General features: G+C 46.6%; 1 protein-coding gene across 2 annotated transcripts in view; it reads right to left on the bottom strand.

Annotated features, from left to right (window-relative positions):
* Positions 1–2,939: 2,939 nt before the first annotated feature.
* Positions 2,940–16,952, bottom strand: part of LOC144721210 (ninjurin-1-like) — a 59,819-nt gene continuing 45,806 nt past the window's right edge. The window contains exons 1-3 of one of the 2 annotated variants that reach the window (XM_078598643.1): positions 14,629–15,055; positions 11,607–11,817; positions 2,940–3,507 (exon numbers count right to left, since the gene is read on the bottom strand). In XM_078598643.1, the coding sequence (XP_078454769.1) occupies positions 3,371–3,507; positions 11,607–11,817; positions 14,629–14,724 (444 nt within the window). In that variant the 5' untranslated portion in view covers positions 14,725–15,055 and the 3' untranslated portion in view covers positions 2,940–3,370. Of the gene's footprint in view, positions 3,508–11,606; positions 11,818–14,628; positions 15,056–16,952 lie in introns of those variants that run through there. The other variant, XM_078598642.1, reaches the window with a different exon arrangement.

The raw sequence follows: 16,952 nt of genomic DNA on the forward strand, positions 1-16,952 counted from the left end.
TGCTACAGGCTATACGGGGGATTCTTTGTTTCAATACGGACAAAACGTGTTTTTGTCTATTTGTGTTTCTCCATTGTGATGGGACTTTGTAGGATGAACGTTGAGATTTATAAGGCGCACGGGGTGACCAATAAGGTCTGAATTGGTCTGTAATAAGGTAGGGCACTGATAAGGGGTTGACAGATGTGTCATTTATATTGAGCTTGTTAACCAGCCATGCCATTGCAGACTTTAAGCACTGTACTACTCACATTCACACACATATGCCGTTCTCCACTAGGTGACGGTGAAGTCACCACGGCGCCTGTGCCAGGCAAGGTGCACTTTGAGGCCACGTGAAGTGGTGAAGGCTCGCTGCTGGCAGGTCACGGGACAGACCCAGCAGGTGCCATGTGTTGGCTGACTGAGATGACCGGTAGATGCAGCGCCTCCTGTACTCCCTGCTGTGCCAACTCGCTGTTTTTTAGCCGCCCGGCGCTCCGCTCGTTGTTGTGAGCGTCGCTCCTCTGCCCTCCGTTGTTGCTGGAGGGCGACTGCCTCCAACTGCCCAGTAGCAGCGTCCTTCACGAGCCGTCTCCTCCACAGAGGCCGATGTTGACACCGCTGGTACCGGTCGTCGGAAAATCCACTCAGCTCCACATCCTCCCATACCACATCAGCTCCATCTCTTCTGCAGCCACACATACACACACCACCACTACAACCACACCACCGCACAAGCCACTTCACACACCATCGTGTTGCACACGACTGCAGTGTACACAGTACTCCACACAGTGATACACAAACACAGATACACAAACACACAGATACTAAGACCCCGCTTATTTCCTGAACAGACTGTTGGGGGACAGTGCTGTTAGCGAGCACCTATGAAGGCCGGAACGGCACACGAGGGGGTGGGTGGCCAGCACCACGCCCGGCCGCCTTTGTCTCCCTAGTGGCGATGTTTACTACACACCGCACCAGATACTCAATTGAGGCTGAGTCGACCTAGAGGAGGCCCAGGAGTGGTTCAGATAACTGTCACCGGTGTTGGCCGTGAGCGGGAATCGAACTCAGGTGGCCGAGTTCGTAGCGCTAACCGCCACACTACCGCTCCCCACATACTCTCTTTCACTATACCCACATACTGATATATTGTAAGGCCTCGACAAACCTGAGAGTTTCGTTTTTGAAAATCTGCGGTAAATTATAATTTGCGAAGGCTCTGTTTATATGGGGGAAAGGGAGTTAGGTTCCCATGTCCGACTGCACTGGAGAACATGGAAACGTGAAACTTATCCCGTACACATTAACATCCACACATTTAATTAGTTTGTATAATACAAAACACAACACAAACACGTTCCTTCGGAGTGGGCAGGTAGGAACTTGGTTGGACAGCGCATCGTGCGATCCGTGTCACGCGGCGCAAGCTGCGTGGGGCGGCGCGTCACGTGGTGCTGAGCCCGCCCGAAGCGCTCTATGAAATACAAATCGAGGGCGTGGCTATGCACGACAGACAAATAATCCCTGGTGGGCAGTGTGGAACTGTTGTTCCTACCTGTATTATGGCGACGTCCTCAATGAGTGGAGGACAAGACGCACACGGCCAATAACGACTACACAATGGCTTGGGTGCGAACCACACGGGGGAGTCAAATTCCGCCGTGACCCCGCGTTGCAAAATCGCAAAAAACAAATTAGAGGAAGGCGCCAAGCGTGAGCTGGTATTCAAATACTGTAAACCCTCGCGATGTGCGAGTTCTGGATTCGCGAGTTCCGCATAATCGCGAGAATGCGCACTCAATGCCTATTCGTGACCTGCCAGACTCGGGTATTCGTGAGTGTACATCGTGCCAGACCACCGACACAGGGGAGATGCACGCAGAATTGTTACATTTGTAATGACATGACACCTGCTGGCTGGGAAAGGGAAGCACGGGTACGGGCACGGTTAAGATAACATCCAATCGGAGAGGGAGCGGTATCTGGGGCAAAGATAATAGGTGGGGTTTGGCCGAGATGCTCCGGGAACCTGCTCGAAGGTTCCACGATAGGGCCTGGGCGGAGGCGGTGCCTAGACACGCCTGGGGAGATATCAGGGCGAGCGGACCCGGGGCTTGGGGTTCGTGTGTGGATTCTTGGGTCCGGACTGCGTCGCTGCTCCCCGTCATCTCTCTCAGTCATCCGGCCACAAGGAAGATCTCCTGTGGGGTTTCCATCGCAATCCTCGTCATGCCGCCAGCCAGCGGTGTAGCCGAGGGAGGTGGTACCACGCCGAGTGATCGGCTGTGTGTGTAGCCAGTAGAGACGTTAATATCTCAGAGTGAGAAGAATAAGGTTGGCCTGTGTTGTGCCTGTGTGAGAAATAAAAGTACCCTCTACATGACGTGTCGCGGAAGTTGCTCATTACACATTTGAAGCTGCCCGAATAGGTTAGGCACTCCTCAGCCCGCCCGCTTAGTCCTCAGTCTCGCAGTAATCCCGCTCTGAACTCGCTATTGTGCATTTTCTTTTACATTATACGTACTTACTCGTTTATACCAAAATGTATAAACGAGTCGACTGAGGTACATTAAAAAGAACGCGAGTGCAATCAGGGAAGGTGTTGTGGCTAGTGCTCCCAGAGTGATAAAATTTAAATTGTGCATTGCTACAAATCACGTGCATCTCCCGAGGAGTCATCCTCTTGAATTCCTCACCACCACCACTTCCATGGTCGTAAAATAATCATCAAACGTAATTCAAACACACATTGTAGTAATTGTTATTACACATTTAGCATTTCCCTCCTGCAGACGACTCCCTCACCGACGACCTAATCGGTTCCTAGAAGACGATCGCAAGTCGAGCCGTCGTAAGTTTAACCCTCGTTTCCCATAAGGCGCAATTTTATAAATTGGGGTTCCATTTCTGGAAACCCATTACATACCAAAATTGACCACGAAAATAAATGAAAATAACTCGAGCAAATATTTATTGTAACATAACATAACTTTTACAAACATTTATTAAGTAAAAACAGTTACATTTGAAAATGCTTAAGTACTTTTATGCATGTGCATCACATTTCCTCTTTTCAGACAGCGAAAGGCAAAAAAAAAAGAAAATTTACAAAAAAAGTAAAGAGCGTTGGTGAAAGACTCACTGCTGCAACATCTTTGCAGCAGTGAACATTAGTGACGAAGATGGTTCTCAAAAAGTATTGAGAATATCCACCAGCTCTTCCAACTACAGACTTGCGCTACCACAGAGTGGATGAAATTACTATTTTTTTCAAAGAAAGGATTAGTGGGAGCCTAAAATTTTCTATAAAAGATTGCTTTCACAAGCAAATATGGTTGCTTTATTCTAATGAGAGGGCTACAGCCAAGGGTGTTCAGCATCAGTTATGAGTGCCAAATGCTGTTATGAAGATGTTGACCACCACGATGAGGAAAGTTATTGACGTTGCCATGGTGTTCAGAATGTCCGAGCGGCTCCCATTTTGCCTTTGCTTTTCATTTTTCAGGTCAGAGATCACTGTGGGCAAACACAAGTGCGGGTCATGTTACTCACTCGTGCAAAACAATGAATCACGACAGTGTTTATATAGAACTATACGTTGTGACTACACATTAAGGGGCACGTAGGTATTACAATTCCATAATTATGCACAGCCAAGACCATGCATACAAAAACTAGGATTTCAGTAAGGACTTGCCTTCATCCTGATTTTAGTATAATCCCATCTCCGAGTTGTACTTAGTGAACTTGTTACACTTCGGCAGCAGAGAACCGATACATTCTCACTGAGCTTATTTTAACGTTGAGCACTCACAGAGGTATTATTTCTATGTGATGAGCAGGGGGGAGGGGGAACACCCACACCACTCCCTTTGGGGTGGAGTGGGTGGTCCACGCACTCCCCACACGTGACTGTCTGTCCAGACTCAGTTCAATGACTATCAAATCCGAAAATACTGTAACCTGCCTGTAACACACAATCTAACAACACCTGGACAGTCAACAGCAACTCACTTGTACTGAGCTACCCAGTCTAGACCACGTGACCCAGTGAACCTTGTGTTCCCCACACCAGAGACAGAATTGTCACCAATGAGTTATAAACTCGCGAGGTTGACCGACGCCAAGATTTAAAAAGCAAATCTTGCACAGACTCACTTAGCCCAAGGGCCCAAAACTGCGCCCTCTCAACAGCCATGCTGTCAAGTTTAGCTCTCGAAGAACCCAGCACCTCTCTGGGACAACACGTCCGGACAGGTGGTTAGGCGTCACGCCTGATCTACCTGTAGGGCCAGAAGGTCCGAGAACCACGACCTCCTTGGGCAATCGGGTGCCATCAGAACCACTGTGGCTGCACTTCCGAATAACTTTGCCAGAACGTGCGGAATTAGAGGGAACGGGGGAAAGACGTACCCTAGGCAACCTTCCCACAGGAACTGAGAGCATCCGTTGCTCATGCTCCCTGACAGAGGAACAGGGATATTCGCGTTCGACGCAAAGCAGTAGACGTCTGGTGTCCCGAACCGACATGCAACCTCATTGAACATCTCAACGTGAAGCGACCCCTCTCTGGGGTCCAGTTTCTTGCAACCGAGCCTGTCCACTAATGCATTCTGTACGTCCGCGAGGTGTGGAGCCACCAGACGCATCTGGTGTGCCTCCGTCCATTGAAAAAAGAGGTGACGTTGCAACGCACCAGCAGCACTCAACTCCGCCAGTTGTATATTGACCAGTCGATTTGCCCTCAATTCGAGGAAACTGACGCTCAACTTCACTTCCTCGGGTGAAAACACCCCCTGGAGCACCCGGTGTAAGCAGCGCACTTCCCTGCCCTGCAGGTTGGTATCTGTCTCCATGGTCACCAGTTCCTGAAAGAACCCTAGGGGTGACCCTAACTGCAATATACGAAATGAGCTATAACAACGGTTACAATTACTACTGACCAAGACTAATTAGAGGATCTATTGAAATTGAGAGAAATAAAAATAATTGTAACCGTTCTGATAGCTACAGGCTTAGTGCTGCTTGGAAGCGTATTATCAAGTAATACACTGTCTAATTGCATACCTATACGTCGATGGTGCTTAACTGTGAGCGGTCAATAATAGGGATTGCAATTTTTTGGGCCACAAGTCACATCATATTTACCCCCATATTTATGACCAAAACCGGAAGATTTCTCCACAATTCTGGCTGTCGCCTGATGAGGCTAGCTGTAATTACTTGCAAAATGTCATGGTACTCTAATTGTGAATGTTGTGGGTTTACTCTCCAACACACCGGTGTGCTGAACTAGTAACCAATTGGCATATTTTGTTTACGTGACAAACATTACTAATTGGCTGTGTCGTATGGTGGCAGGTTTAATGAGACATTTATATTTACGCCATCCAACCCCCTTCCCCCAAAAAAACTCTATTAGGAATAATACTGGTCGTGAAAGCCTAGGTGTAAACTGAAAATTAAGAAAATTACTAATAAAGTGATGGTGTAATTTAATCAATAACTTTTTTAATGGATAATACAGCTATTTAATTACAACTCGAATTATATATGTAACATTTTTTACATAAGTGATGATAATCACAATATGAAATTTAGTAAAACGAACGATACTTTAAAGCACTCATGATGATCACACTTGCTCACCAGTGGTCAGTTGCCACCTTATTGCTCTTCTATCACTGCTACCATGGTTAATGTTCCTCTGAAACTTCTGTCATTGTTCCCTTCACCCATGTTGAGATCTAGCAGACTGATGGTATTGACTCATCCACACCGGACTCAAACACCACAATGTGGTTCACAACACTTCCCAGTCTGGCTCTTCCCTCGCACTGCTCCACTTTGGAATTCCTTCCCATCCTCTCTTTTCCCGAAAGCTCTTATAATCACTCTCAATTCAAGAAACGTGTTAACTCTTACCTATAGGTATAACTGCTTAACCCAAGCTAATAATGGATTGATGTTTGCATCGTCCTTGTACCGTTCAACTTTTGGCAGCTATAAAATAGACTGTATCTGGTGTAGACCAATCAGTTTCAAGGACAATGCATACATTATCAAAGTTTATTTGTTTGCATCTTTTACCACAAGTATGTGGGGTGAATTCAGAATTGGTAATACGTGTCTATATTCTTTGGTTCTTTCGGTAAAGTCACGTAGATATAAAAAATGAACATAAAGTGAATAAACATATCACGTTTCGATCGCAACACAAGCAGTCGTCATCAGGCAAAGGAGTTAGCCTCTAAAGGCAAACTGTTTATAAAGGTTTGGGGATGGGCGTAGCCCAAGTGTATCAGCAGCACCAGGAGCATGGACGGTGCAGCAATGCCAATGCAGCAACAATGCCAACGCAGCAGCAATGCCAATGCAGCAAAGGGCCGCCAAAAAATCCCTGCACCCCGCTCCACACACCACACTGCTGACGGTGGAGTTTGATTGACAAGATACGCGACACCATAGAGCTCAATGTATCTCCGTCCATGAACACCTAACCAGTGAACTCAAACACGTACACCAAGCTCTCAAGGCGAATGGACAGTCTGACTACACAATCCGCAAAGCCATCACCCCAACCGTGAGGAAGGAGCCATCTGAGGATCCAATCAAAACCAACACCCTACCATACATCGCAGGGGTAACCAAAAAGATGTCCAAAATAATGAACAAACACAAGATCCAGGTCCCATTTAGCACAGAACATACAGTAATAGGGTTTCACCCTTTTATCTGGCAACAAAACTGACACCTTTTTACAAGGGATTATGTTTGCATTAACCACAACACTTGCGGTCAAAACGCAAATATAAAGACAACTCTGATAATGGACAAACTGTCCTTGAAATTGATTGGTCCACACCCGAGACAGCTTTTTTTAGAGCCCAGTCTCACATGGTGTTGGACCAGATGACGCCAAAAGGCGCACAACTCAAAGACAACGCACCATCAGAGTATTGAGAGCTCGGGGTAAGCATTTACACTATGATACCTCCTTTGCCAGTAGCAAGATATAGTAAAAGGTTTTTACACTTTTATCTGGCAACAAAACGGACACATTTTTACAAAGGTGTGGACCAATCAATTTCAAGGACAGTGCATCCATTATCAGTTGTCTTTTTGTTTGCATTTTGACCGCAAGTGTTATGGTTAACGCAAACATGATTCCTTGTAAAAAAGTGTCAGTTTTGTTGCCAGATAAAAGGGTAAAAACCTATTACTATATCTTGCTACTGGCAAAGGAGGTCTCATAGTGTAAAAAGTACATACAATTCGTGATCTGATCTCATCTCGGCGTCTACAAAATAAGCTGTAACTGTGGCAGCAGTTACATTGGGGAAACTAAGCGACATGTCTCAGACCGTGTTCGTGAACCTAAGGGAGATTTGAAACACGGTAGGACCAATACTTCTGCCGTGGCTGATCATTATTTAATGCGGCTGGCTCACACGAAATTTATTTCTCGATGATGGTACTTTCCAAGCCTATTGGCTATCAACAAAGATTCGTTCATGAAGCCATCCATATGTAGAGTAGTGAGAATATGTCGTGTCATCTGGAGAGGAGTGGGATGACGTGATGTGATGCTGTCATGTCATCGAGGCGGCGGGGTACTTAAGGGGGACCCTGGGACGAGGGCGGGGTCGCCGGAGGGAGAGTGAAGTGTCCGCCATGGAAAGAGGAACGAGAGCCTGCATGGGAACTCCCCAGCCGCCGACGACGAAAGGCTAGAGGGGTAGAGGCCTCACCTCGTCGCCGGGCGGTGATGGGTGAGCCCCCGCCCGGGGCAGACGAGGTAGTAGGCAAGTGAAGCCGTACCGGGGTGTAGATAGTTGGAAGCAGTTCCACGTGCAGGCCAGAGTTCTGACGCGCACCATAACGGGTGTAGGCGTCGAGTGTAAAGGGTAACCAGTCAGTGAGTGTGCAGTACACAGAGTCGTGTGAAGAGTGTTATTAAACCGGCGTAAGCCCTTACCTGAAGTTACATCTCCGAGTGGTTCTACAAGTCTCCTGGGTGTCAATAATTACTACGCAATATTTGGTGTCGGAAGTGGCCATTGAACCTTCGCTGTTTAAATTCAAGAAAGCTGGAACCCTTTGCTGGTGTGGTGTAAAAGCCGGCAGCGGAGTGCAAGACCCAACCGGAGGAGCGAATGGATGGTAAGGGCTGCACCAGTGCTCTCCCTGCGACGACCCCGGATTCCCGGGCCCCAGTGATGTGCCCCGGGGGGAGGGCGACTGCAGCCTGCGCGGGAGGAGGCTGGGGGCCCAGACTGGCCGCCATCGACGGAGAGCTGGGGCAACATCGCCGGTCGACTCGACCAGCTGCTGGTGTCGAGGGAGTGGCTGGGTGTGGGTGAGTTGATGGCGGAGCTGCAGGGGGATGCAGCCGACATCGGGTCGCTGCGGGCGTTCCCGCCATTTCCGCGGCTCCGGCGTTCCCAGCCATTCCCGCGGCTGCGGCGTTCCTAGCCATTCCCGCGGCTGCGGCGTTCCCGCCCCCGTTCCCGCGGCTGCGGCGTTCCCAGCCATTCCTGTGGCTGCGGTGTTCCCGCAGTCCCCGCGACTATGGGCATTCCCGCCGCCATTTTCCACGGTTTGTCTCGCGGCTGCGATGTGGCCTTCAGGCGTTATTGCAGCCGCTGTGCATCTGCCGCCACGTGCTCTCTGCTGGACTTTCACGCTTTTTGCGCCTTTGCGTTGCGCTGGGCTGGCAGAGCGCCGCTGGCGCTCTGCGACGGCGAGCGGGATGCGATTGGAGGGCGAAGAGTGGGGGAGGATGTTGCCTGTGAGAGCGAGAAGAGCCGCGATTTAAGTATTGGTTCCCGATGTCTGGAGTCTGGGGAACCGCCTGCTTCCTGCTTGTGGGTTGAGCCGGCACGCAGGAGAGCGCGCCGCCACTGTGCGAGGGGCCTGCTGCTTGTGGAGGGGAGCAGACCGCACCATTGGTGTGACGGGCACAGCAGGACACTGCTTAGAGGGACTTTTTCGGTTTTGGCTGTCTGGTATTGTGTTTCCTCGCGGACGGTCATTTCCTCATAATTTTTTTGCATTTTTTTTTTATTGTTGGGGGTGTTATATTGTTGGTATGTTATGTCTAGGGGGATGTTTGCTTGGGGGTTCTGTGTTGCAATTTATAGGGATGTTAGTTGGGAGCTTAGTGTTATAGTGTGTTGCTGTTTGTGACGTTTTTGCTGCTTATCGTAGGGGTTGTCTGTTTTTTCTTCACTGAGGGGGGGGGGGGGTGATGTAGAGGAGTAGTGGGATGACGTCATGTCATCTGTAGAGGAGTGGGATGACGTGATGTGATGATGTCATGTCATCGAGGTGGCGGGGTACTTAAGGGGGACCCCAGGACGAGGGCGAGGTTGCCAGGGGGAGAGTGAAGTGTCCGCCATGGGAAGAGGAACGAGAGCCTGCATGTGAACGCCCCAGCCGCCACCGAAGAAAGGCTAGAGGGGTAGAGGCCTCACCTCGTCGCCGGGCGGTGATGGGTGAGCCCCCGCCCGGGGCAGACGAGGTAGTAGGCAAGTGAAGCCGTACCGGGGCGTAGATAGTTGGAAGCAGTTCCACGTGCAGGCCAGAGTTCTGACACGCACCATAACGGGTGTAGGCGTCGAGTGTAAAGGGTAACCAGTCAGTGAGTGTGCAGTACACAGAGCCCTTACCTGAAGTTCCGTCTCCATGTAGTTCTACAAGTCTCCTGGGTGTCAAGAATTACTACACAACACGTATATACAGAGACAATTTCAACCGAGAGGAAGGTTATAGACTCAGCAATCATTGGAAAGATGTCATCAACCACTTTGGGTCGAGACTTGACTTGTGTTTTCGTGTCAATCAACCTCCACCGTCAGCAGTGTGGTGTGTGGAGTGGGGTGCAGAGATTTTTTGGCGGCCCTTTGCTGCATTGGCATTGTTGCTGCATTGGCATTGTGGCTGCATTGGCATTGCTGCACCGCCCATGCTCCTGGTGCTGCTGATACACTTGGGCTACGCCCATCCCCAAACCTTTATAAACAGTTTGCCTTTAGAGGCTAACTCCTTTGCCTGATGACGACCGCTTGTGTGGTGATCGAAACGTCGTGATATTTTTATTCACTTTATTTTTTATTACTTTTTATATCTACGTGACTTTACCAAAATAACTAAAGAATATGAATTCCTGCAGTCACTAAAGTTTTGAGTCAACATTTAACACGTATCTATTTGGTGTTTGAAACTTCGTAACACATGCATTGTCAGAAATGGTAAGGATGCTGAGATTGCAACACTATGCCACCACTCAATATCACACACAAAGATATCCAGGAACGATCAAACTTTAGGGTAATGTAATGCTAGTGAGAATTGACAAGGTCAGCACAGCAGTCAAAGAATATTGTGTGCTCACTTTCATTTGCATAGCTGATATGAATCACAGTAAATAGAAAATTCAAAATACCTCAGTGAACGAATTAAAGAAAATGTTAAGGGTTCTTACAGTGAGGTGGTTACAAAATTTGAATGGACTATGAAACGTGGGAATCTGCACATGGCCAAACATTAGTCGCACCCTAAAGCGTGCATATTATAATTGGCAGGATTGCAGTACTGCAGGGAGTTGTCTTCTAGAAGGTGATTATGAACGTGCTGCGTTACAATGGGGCAGTGATGTCTTCTGGCTCTGGTCTTCTAACCTTTGGGTAACTGAATAGACGACCCCTGGAATTCAAGTTCAGTGTGGTAACCATTACACCGAGGGAGCATTCTGTTGTTTAATATAAAACTAAAATAGTACCCTTGGAAACGGGATGTCAGAACTCATAAAGCTCTGGATTCAGTTGAGCGTCATTAACGAATAACCATGTAGAGTATCGATAAATAATCCGAGGATCTGAAGAGAAAGAAAATCGATTACGGAATGAAGAGCTCTTAATGGGATACGTTTCATGTCTATCGAGTAAATAGGATTCATAAAAATAACCACTGCGTGCCACAGTTTACATGCATTTGTCAATTTGAGAATGATTTACTGCGGAGTAATTGGTTTCTACAATAATAAGTGACCACTGTTGGCTTTTCACAAAGGTATAATTACTTCATGGTCCCCATAATAGATGAGTTGACCTCAAAGTGAAATTTAAACTTACTCTAATCCCAGCACCACCCATTCAGATACAGAAACATTAAAACATTAACACACAATTATAGAGTAATATTAACCAGTGACATGGAAGTGGCATTCGTGTGCGTAAGAGTCGATCATTCTATAACACCCGCTACAGGTGAACTCATCTTATTACAACCCTATTACCAGTGACTTCTATTATCTGTGGCAGCTGTAGGGTCTGCAAAAACTCCTATTATAATATCCGTGACCATATTCCTATTATCTGCGGCTTTTTCTATCCTTTACAGAACGACCTATCCTTCACATATATTTGTGAATAAGTTTTGAGTGGCAATTGTAACCTATGATACGTGATTATCCACACTAATTTTAATTAGTGGAATAAAATCAGATAACCTGCAGAAAATAAGATGCAAAATATTGGTCTCCCACATCACCACGGATAAAAGTTCTATATATCTACTTGGAAATAAAAGCACAAAAGGTTGCATGAGTTTACCAATACAGATGAGGAATAACCCGACGAGAATCTGCAGGGAGATGGATAGAGCCAGCATGCCCAGGAGAGGCTTGAAGTACTTGAATTCTGTTCCAGAATCCATCACCGACTTCAGCTGTGAAGCGTTTGCCATGAGCAGGGCCACGTCCAGGAAGCTCTGTGCCACGGTCTTCACCGACGAATACCGCTTCAGGTTTTTCATGTAATCCGCCTGCATAGAGACCACACAGTTCAATCTAGCGCTTGATTTCTCGTAATTTTCCAGCTCGGTGGTAGACTAAAGAAGGCATGATTGTATGTTGAACTTCTTTTGCACCGTATGTAGCCAACCATACTAATCGGAGGTGCGGAGAAAGAATAAACTGAGCACAAAACGCAGTTCTAAAGAAATGAGCTTTCAACTTAGATTTGAAAGTGCATAGCTCCAGTGGCTTCCGAATTTCGGAAGAGCGTCCCAGACAGCCGCAGAAGCGCATCTGAAAGTGCGCAATGCAATGACCGTCTTTGTTGGATGGTTTGCCAAAAGCCACTATTAGCCACGGTCATCGCGAGAGGTATACTGGATGTGCTTGGTGTGGAAATATTTTCTGGATCCCTGATCCGGACTCAGATGAAATGAAGGCCTGGTTAACTCTCCATTATCCATGCCCATGACAAAGAATGTGGAATTTCTACTACTGGCTCATGGTTGTCAGCATATTACTTTAATCCTAAGCTGTATGTCTATCTATACCATCCACTTATATCGGTATCTTATACCCATCATCTGTACTGTATGTGTACACTACACGTACTGTACGTGTCACCATTGTACCACTTACGACTATGCATGTGTTCTATTCGCAATAGCATTGCAAGTAGTCACACTCTGGGTGCATGGGCATGGTTATAGAATAAACAGTATTAGGGTTATAGAATAAACAGTATTAGGGTTAGAGAATTACAATTACAGTATGTAATTACAGTGCGTCATCCTTTACAATGCACAGTGCTAAAACCCCTCCAATTGAATATATCACAACCTAACAATTTAAAGCCAAGCTGAAAGTCTAGAACAAGTCAAGAACATTTATATAACGATCAAAAACAACCTTTGGGTCTTTTACCTGTAAGATGCAACAGCACGTGTGTCACACAGCAATTCTTCAACCGAGTCGCCATTAACCCTGTGACTGGTGTACAAGTGCGGTCAATCAATAACCCTGCCAGCCCCCTACAGGCCCAAATCCGTTATCGCATGCTGGTGTACACACATGCATCGATGTACTGCACAGCACACCAGGACTTTCACAGAACCACACTTTACTCCCCTGCTGCACAAGGAAATAATTAAAAGAGTGGTCCATTCCTAATGTGCCACACTAGTTCTAGCGGTAAGCGCGCTGCGCTACGAAAGCGGCAACTCGAGTTTGAGTTTTTCTTACGGCCAACACCAGTGACGATTATCTGAACCGGTCCTGAGCCTACCTAGGTCGACTCAGCCTCAATTGAGTACTGAGCGCGGTGTGTAATCGTAATCACTAGAGATAAAGGTGGTCGGGCGTGGAGCTGGCCAACCACCCCCTCGTGTACTGTTCCAGCCTTGATAGTATTTGCTACTCGCTAACAGCCCTTTCCCCAACAGTCTGTTAAGGCAATATGGGAGGTTGTTGTCTTTGTGTGTGTGCATGTGGGGGGAGCGGTAGTGCAACGGTTAGCATGCTATGCTACCGTGGCGACCAAAGTTAAATTCCCACTCACGATCAACACCAGTGATGATTATCTGAATTGGACCTGGGCTTCCCCTTGGTCGTCTCAGGCTCGTGCCTGGTGCAGTGTGTAAACATCACCTGGTGCAGTGTGTAAACACCACCTCTGGGGAAACAAAGGGAGCAGGGGTGGTGCTGGCCACTCACCCCTTCCTATGCCGTTCCGGCCTTCATAGGTGCTGCTCAGTAACAGCACTTGCCCCAACAGCCTGTTAAGGCCATATGGGGAATCGCTGTCATTGAGGTGTGTCTGCAATTGTGGTGACTCATTGCCCCCCCCCCTCCTACAAGCTAGCATCAGAACTCATAAGTGAAAGTAAATGTTACATGCAAATGTGCACATTTTATTTTTAATGAGTTTAACAATGCTTCCCTTTTGTTGAACCCGAACACATTCAACAATACTTAACGTACGGGTGTTTAAATACATTGTATTGTGTTCCGACTTACGTACGGGTCTCAGGAATGAATTAGGTTCGTAACCCGAGGAGATTGCCCATACATATAAATGACAGCAAGAAAATACCTTCAAAGTTTGTATATAAATATCAAAGCTATGAATTCTAAAGGAATATAAGAATAAGTTACTACTCTCGGTTAGAAACTGGCTTCAATAATCTCTGGAGAAGCCCCTCTAGGAGAAAAAACCCAAATCATACATGCGAGTTCTGCTTTCACTTTAAAACTATGAATGAATGAACATTCATCAGTTTGTAAAATGTATTTAGGTGAATTCCCCTTTACGGCTCTGTATAGGCGGTTACATAATGTATAGTGGGTCACGTGACTTCTAAGCTAACAAGAGTCGAATTGTCAAGCTGGTTGGTTAACTAATCATTAGCGAGTGCCTGTACCCACTGCCTACCTTTGCTCAACACACAGGTGTGTAAAGGCAGCATGCACATTTCAAATGAAACATGAGTAAACAAACCATGTTGTCGATTTGCTAATAGCACTCATAATGCACTTGTTACACGACTATACCGAGTTATGGTTATACAGCCCGATTCACAAGTCCTATGGAACTGCTCCAACCACAGGAATGTGGACCTTCAAGAAATTACTCGGGAGCATGAAAAGACATGAAGCGCTTCGCCATACGCCACTTGTTTTACCATAGGGGACACTGTCGACTAATGCACAATAACTTGGTTGCTTACAACCGATGTGAAATCCATTAAATCGAGAAACACAGGGGCAGACATCACTGAAATAATTACTGAACTGGGGGGGGGGGGTCAGGACCCCCACATTGTTTTAAACTGCAGACTCACCGAATATTCGCGAGGGGCATTTTCACCAGAGCCGTAACCAGACTCCAGCAGGCCAGGGCCCACTGATGTGCTGTTGCGAGCTGCGTTCCCCTCCATGGCTTGAGCAAAGTGGAAGATGTAAGTGTTATAAGCGCTATCAGAAAGCGTGTGTACATAGCATACACACACCTGTGCTGTATGGATCTTGCTGAGAAGCAACAAAGGTTAACTTATAGGGCCTTGGCACTGCTGGGCTGGGTATTTTTTTTTATCAGCCACTCTGATAGGTTGACAGCAATGAGCCAAGTGCTGCCAGGTAATTAAAAAAAATCCCAATGAGTCATGTTTATGGGAGGTGGAGAAGTTATTCTTTTGGATGATGTATTCCTTCTTAAAAGCGGTACATACGCCGTATACGTGCAGATAATTAATATGTAACACGATTTTTGTTCCTGGGTAGGAAGTGTTTTCTAATTGCTTATGCCTCAAAAGTATAGAAAATGGCTATTATTCCCCACGAACTTTGCTTTTGTGACCAGGACTTTACATGAAGGAATGACACAAATGCACACGTTTTCTCATTGAAAAGAGGTAAATTTCAAATATCACTGTTCTGGTCACAAAAGCAAAGTTTGTGGGGAATAATAGCCATTTTCTGTACTCTTGAGGCATAAGCAATTCGAAAATAACACTTACTACCCAGGAACAAAAACATGTTTTGTTAGTTTATAATTATTGCATAAACGCTTTATTAAAGTCCTGTGGTTTTTAAAAGGGGGTTTTCAGTCTTTTCCTCCACGTTTTTGTGGAAATACCATTGTTTTTGTACAAGTTTAAAACGTTTCCGTATGAAAGGTGACGACTAAGCTTTTTAACAGTCAAAATAACAAATAAAGTAGTGTTTCTGAATATATTTACTATATATCAGTTTACAGTCCAATGCTGTATGCGTTTAAATATATATTTAAGTAAAATAGTTGCGAGACTATTTTAACTCTTGTAGACACTCGAATAAATGATCGGCTTAAATAAAAAATATTTTCTTTTAATGTAAACGAGCAGCCCCACACATTCTTTGGAAGTGGCTGGCCAGTTGGCCGGGTCAGTTGGCCAATCGGCCATTCTATTTTTTATTGAATATCATGCACATTAAATATAGAACACCTATTTTCGTCGACATACCGGTGGAAGCACCCATTGCTGAACGATACTCACGCCACCCCCATCTGACCGCTGCAGGGTGCCCCCAACCCCACAGGCCACCATGCCCAACCACGGCTCCCCTTCGCGTACCCTTCCCTTGACCCCACCAACCTGCACCTCTCACCCTCGCGGACCTCTTACTGCGCCCCAAACCCCTCCCCCAACGGAGCCCCCCATGCATCCTCCCCCCACCTGCGCTTCCCCCGCTCCCCTCTATTTCACTCCCGCACGCTGGGTGTCGGCACCCCACAACAGGTGATATTCATCTGCTCGGCAAGGGAGACATGGATCAGAAATATATTATTGCAGGATTCATAAAATAGCATTTGCCTTGTTTGGATGAGGAGTTCTCACGACAAACAGACTAGGAGCCTGGCTCTCTACATCTTTGCAAGGAGCCGTTGACAAATTAATGTATCTAATTCCCCTACGATTAGCACGGTTGGCTCTGCACGGTTCCAATGAAATTCAACATACGTACAAATGCAATGCTTATTTTTGGCTGTTCATAATAGGGAAGTTAGTGTCTCCCTGCTCAAATAATTATCAATGCGGCAGTAAGACTTAACTTTCAACAAAGCGGGACCTCATTTTATTGAACTCAACAGGATTGGTAGGCTAAGTCAACCCTTGTATGGGATTTTGAACTTGCAACCTTATTCTATTTGCGAGTCGGGCCCTTTGCTGCAGCATCATAATCCCACTGGCTGCTCCTAAAACAGCAAGCCCACAACACTGAGGGGAGCCATCAGTGTGATGCTGGCCAGGGGTACAGCATGCCCCCTACTGAACATTTAATGGCACTGAACAGCAGCAGCCCTCATAGTTTCTGGACGCGTGCCAAACTAAATACTATACAGTAATGATTTGGACCAGCTCTGTTTAGCTTCAAAAGAGATTACAAAATCTGACTAAAGATTACACACAAGACACCATGCACTACAATTTAGCAATGTGGAGGCGGGACTGGTCGTTTCTCCGAGAGCTGTAATGCCACCTATCTGCAAGGACAATGATGTTCCAGGAGATGGCAGTGCAGCGAGAAGGCTGCACGTATCTATGGACTTGCAGTGCAGTAATGCTTTTTGTTTGTTAACCCTTGGCTTCCTCTCACATGCATACTCAACGACGCGAGAGTTGGA

The sequence above is a fragment of the Lampetra planeri genome, chromosome 11, assembly GCF_965212315.1.
Source record: "Lampetra planeri chromosome 11, kcLamPlan1.2.h2, whole genome shotgun sequence".
NCBI classification, from domain to species: Eukaryota; Metazoa; Chordata; class Hyperoartia; order Petromyzontiformes; family Petromyzontidae; genus Lampetra; species Lampetra planeri.